Source organism: Cyprinodon tularosa, unplaced genomic scaffold (assembly GCF_016077235.1).
Source record: "Cyprinodon tularosa strain WSP-4 unplaced genomic scaffold, ASM1607723v1 ctg99, whole genome shotgun sequence".
NCBI lineage: Eukaryota > Metazoa > Chordata > Actinopteri > Cyprinodontiformes > Cyprinodontidae > Cyprinodon > Cyprinodon tularosa.
Window position 1 is genome coordinate 146,869 of NW_024039773.1, and position 5,159 is coordinate 152,027.

Consider the following 5,159-nt stretch of genomic DNA (forward strand, 5'->3'; position numbering starts at 1 on the left):
CGCTATAGGACAGAGAGTTTGTCCCTTACCGAAGCGGTCCCCAACTACCGGTCCGTCGGTCATTTGGTACCGGGCCGCACATATATATATATATATAATTTATCGACGATCAGAGTCTGAGTAATGTTTTATTTTGAAAAATATAAAAAATTGTGGTATTCTCTCCCATCAGTCGGTGCATCTGTGCCTCTTGACACAGGTTAATTCAGTTCAAGACTCATCCTATCTATAACATCCTATCTTTGTGAAGCGGGATTTTCTGCGGTTACAGCGACCAAAACAAAGCTACGGAGCAGACTGGACATCAGGAGCACACTTCGTCCGTCATTGTCTCCGATTACGCCTAGATGGGACCAGCTTGTTGTTTTATTTTCATGCTGTTTGTATTTGATTTTACGCCAGTCGTATCATTTTACTTGATCGTATATTCCCCCCCCCCCCCAAACACCAAAGACCTTTAACCCCAAAACTTTTCCCGGGGTGCCGAACAATGGCAGCCCGCTGCTGCCCAAGGGGATGGGTTAAATGCAGACAGTGAATTTTGCTGCTATGTACTAAGTTGTGACAATGTGATGACAGTAAAGTTGACTTCTATTCTACTCTATTCTTATTTTATTGTATTGTATTTACATAAAAACGAAATATCTCTCAAATAAAGGCTGCTGCTACAACCAATTTTGTATCCCTTTATTGTATATTGATATTTTATTTATTTATTGTTTATTATTATGTTTGTGCTTGTGTAGGTGCACTTCAATTTTAAGGACCTTAGGGGTTTATTTTTGAGTTTTTTTTATATGTTTCATTGTCTGTATCTTGAAATGATTCTTACAGTGTAATCAGTCTTAAATGAATGGCATTGCATGTTATCTTCTTTAGCCTTGAGCTAACACCATGTCTGTTCATTTAAATATATCATTCCATTCAGGTAAAAGGAAATACAATAAGAAAAGAAAAACAAAATTGTAAATAGGAACAAACTGGGGTAGCTGCTTTATGCAGAAAAAAAGGACATTTATTTTTCCCACCAAAACTTTGATGCTAGTTGGTGCATTTACCAAGCACACACTTCTTTGAATTAACAATGTCAAATGCCATATTTTCCTGGCTTTGCTAAACAATTTCCTCAGTCTTCAGGTATTAATTTAAACATAGTGTCCTTTTTTAAATTGACCTCTCCATTCGTTTTACAGTTATTCTCGCTAGTTTGTAGAACCAGCGATTAGCATGGGTGTTACAGAGGGAACCGGTTTGGACAAAACCAAGTTTTTGACACATGGAAATAGCTGCAGTCTGCGGTGAGCTAACGTCCATAATGAGACGGGAAAAGCCTCGTTCCTTGCAGAAATCCAAAGCCCTCCGTGTGAGCTGTGAGCCCAGGTTTTTGCGGCGCCATGAAAACGCCACAATTATGTGAGACATTTGGGCATAACTTCTGTTGACGGCATCTTGAGCGAACTCTGTGCCGCTCACTGCTCCGTTCAAGTCGTCAAACCTTTCACCGTCGTCTTCCTCCCTTTTGCCCATCACCGCCACCATCCCCACCACCTTGGCCTGCCCGTTTACATCTACTTCTGTCACCCAGAAGCCATTGTCTGGATTTTCCAGGTAGCTTGCTTGAATGTCGGCCATATCAGCACTTAGCCTCCACATCATGTAGCGATCGTAGATGTCATGGCAGCAGTAATAAACAAAGCCAGCCCAAATACTGCCAAAGAGCAAAGCTTGAAAGTAGGAGCTACCTCCAAGGACATAGCCAGCCATGGAAATGCTCAAAGCAATGCCGACATGGTCTGGGTTGCTTATGGCCTTGAAAAATGCTGGATAAATATGTTCAAATATTCCATCGTGAAAGAGAGACATGACCACATGTTGATCTGATGGTCTGTATTCCCTGATGGAGAACTGAACTGAAAAGAAAAAGAGGGGAAAGGAAAAGAGACTCCGTGAGACTAATCTGCCTGTTTCTGTAACCACAAATTCCTGATGGATTTCACAATAAGCTCAACAACCTTAAATAATTTTAAAAAATCCTTAAATGTGCCTCTTTTGCAAATAAGAATTTTCATTGTAATTAAAGTCTTTGCATTAATATAAAACATGCATTTGCATGACAACCTGAGGTGAAATTCACAATTGAAATCATTAGACCCATTATTTCATTTTCAGATTCCAAGCATGAGTCATTGCCTGTTGAAATACAATTATGTTTCAAATGTGCTGCTGATCAAAATCCAATCAAGGTGAGATCTTGAGGCAGCAAACAAAGGGTCTGAAGTTGCACCGAACAGTATGACATGTCATCTGCACATTTAAATGTAATATCCCCCTCTGGTGTTAGTAATCTTGATTATAATGAACTCCTCTAGCATGAAAAATAAATGAATTAAATAGCAGAAAAGAGTCAAACTTACAGTCGCTTTTGTTGGCCATGTTGACTCTTTCTTCTCGCTTTCTGCTCACACTAAAGGACTTAACACTGCTGCTACTGTGCCTGGATTTGTGCTACAGATTGTGATAATCAGCTGTGCATGAAAAAGAGTGAACATATTCTGAGCATGCTCAACATGCACACACACACAGAAGGCCTTAGCCAACTTACGACCACTGATTATAAAAAGCATTGAAAAATGTGTGTACTAACCCACAGTTATACTGAGATGATATTGATTTGTGGAAGTGTGTTAAAAGTTTGATTGAAATTATTCACAGCAATGATTTGATTATAAAACATAGACTTTTTTTTTAAACCTAATTAGCTTAGTCAACAGAGTAAAGAACTCAATCATTGGGATTGTTTGGGAGAATGAGCACAGATCCTGAATAAATGAAGTTGCAAAACTGAGTAGAATGTAAATCCGACTCGGCTGAGGTTTTAATCCCTAGCCAGAAATGTTCCCAATGCACACGCTTCTCAGTGAAATACAACATTATTGAAAAGATCAGAAAGTGCAACTGATATTATTCATTTAACACAGAAGAATGATTTAAAATATAAATTAAAAGCCTCTATTTCGGATAATTTTGATGGTTGTATTAAATCATCAGTTGATAAAAACTCAAAATGTTACGGTTAAGGTTTCATAAAATGAGTCAGAAATACAGATGACCTCATATAAAAATGGGAGCCTGCTAAAAATTACTATATGTCCATTTTCTCTATAGTATATGCTCTAAGTAAACAGTTGTAGCTCATTTTCCATGATTTTCTGCATAAGGTGAGGTGGGGTGTAAGACAGAGTTGTCAAGTAACAAAGTACAAATAATTTGTTACCTTACTTAAGTAGGAATTTTGGCTATCTATACTTTACTGGAGTAATTATTTACATCCATGAGGTCACACCCCAATGTTTGATGAGAAGGTCTGACTTTAAGGCTACACTCTAATTCATCCTAAATGTGTTCTACCAGGTTTAGGCCACTAAAGTGAATTTACCCCAGACTCTGCGAGCCATGTCTTTATGGACCTTGCTTTTTTTGCAGGTCCACATTCATGTTGGAAGAGGAGGGGCCCCCTCAAAACTGTTCAGCCAAAGTTGGGAGCATGGAATTATCCTTGTTTTCCTTTGACTGCAACTAAGGGGCCAAGGCTAGCTCCTGAAAAGCAACCCCATAATCTGATTTCCTGATGGAGAAACCCAATTATGGGGCTGTTCAGTGGGGCAGTGGGTAGCACTGCCTTGCAGCAAGGAGGTTCTGGAGTTTGCATGTTCTCCCTGAGCATGCGTGGGTTCTCTCCGGGTACTCCGGCTTCCTCCCAGTTTGTCCTGTGTGTCTCTGTGTAATGCCCTGCGATGGACTGGTGACCTTCCAGGGTCCTGACCCCAATTGGGACAAGCGTGTCAGATAATGGATGGATGGAAACCCAATTATTCACTCCAGAGAACATGTCTCCATCTCTCTGGAGTTCGGTGGATGGGTGTTTTACACCACTCCATCTGACGCTTTGCATTAGACTTGGAAACGTATAGCTTTGATGCAGCTGCTGAACCATTGAAACTCATTCTACAAAGCTCTCTGCAATTTGTTCTAGAGCTAAGGCTAAATGAATTTAGGTGCTATGAGGTGACTGACTCTGCAAAAAGTTGTCGACTTCGCACTATGCTCTTTAGCATCAACTGACCCATCTCTATCAGTTTACGTGGCATACCACTTTGTGGCGTACTTGTTGTTCCTAAGCACTTCCATTTTCTTATAATACCACTTACAGTTGACTGTGGAATATTTAGAAACGAGGAAATTTCATGACTGGATTCAATGCACAGGTGGCATCCTATTCCAGTTCCAGACTGGAACTCCCTGAGCTCTTTAGAGTGACCCATTATTTCAGAAATATCTATAAAAACAGCCTGCATGCCTGGGTGCTCTATTTCATACATGAGGGGCCACTGAAGCATTGAAACAAAACAGATTCCAGACCTTTAGATGGATGAGTAAATACTTTTGATCTTATTGTGTAGCTGTAAGCAGGAAGTATCATGTTGGGGTTTAATCGTCTAACCCACATGCAGAAACACTCAGAGACAGGGAAAAAGTTAGAAGATTTATTGACAATGTTTTCAGAGAAATATGAACGTCGTCTTGGTTAGTCAGGCTGGTCACGGGAGGGAAGCAACTAGAGGAGGACAGATCGGTTAGAGAGGATCCAAGAAACTTGCTGCTCAAACGGCGGCTTGGACTTATACCTGCTCAGAGGGTATTCTGATCAGCAGGGGGGGAACCTTGTGGGTCCAGAGGCTGGTCGGCAGGCTGAGGGCAGAGGCGGAGACGGAGGCTGAGGCGGAGGGCAGATAGGCAGGTTCCAGGCAGCGAGTTTTCTCCAGGAATCGACTGGTTTCCAGGTTTGTCAGGTTCTGAGAGGCAGAAGAAAACAGAGTCAGAGGGTTCTCAAAAAATCAGGAAAAACAGATCAGATTAGGCTGGCTCAGGTTTGCTGGTACCATTACTGGCAAACACTCTGGCAGGGAAGTGTCAGCCTCCTCCTCCTTAAGGCCTTTAGATGAGCAGATGGGAAACAGGTGTGCAGAAGTCAGCTCACGCCCTCAGGAGGAAGATCTCAGGTGCCCTCTGGTGGAGAAAGGTAGACAAGCCTCCAGATCCCAACAGGAAGGTTCTTCTAAAGAGGTTTATCTTGCACTGGATTTGGAGAAGCCTTTGAC

General features: G+C 41.4%; 1 protein-coding gene across 1 annotated transcript; it reads right to left on the reverse strand.

The window, feature by feature from the left end:
- Window positions 1-986: 986 nt before the first annotated feature.
- On the reverse strand, window positions 987-2,534 carry LOC119777220 (N-acetyltransferase family 8 member 3). Its single transcript, XM_038276029.1, has 2 exons — window positions 2,415-2,534; window positions 987-1,910 (listed from the first exon to the last, which is right to left on the reverse strand). Exons 1-2 carry the CDS (start codon window positions 2,431-2,433, stop codon window positions 1,165-1,167), a joined length of 765 nt encoding a protein of 254 aa, XP_038131957.1. The 5' UTR covers window positions 2,434-2,534; the 3' UTR covers window positions 987-1,164.
- Window positions 2,535-5,159: the final 2,625 nt, after the last annotated feature.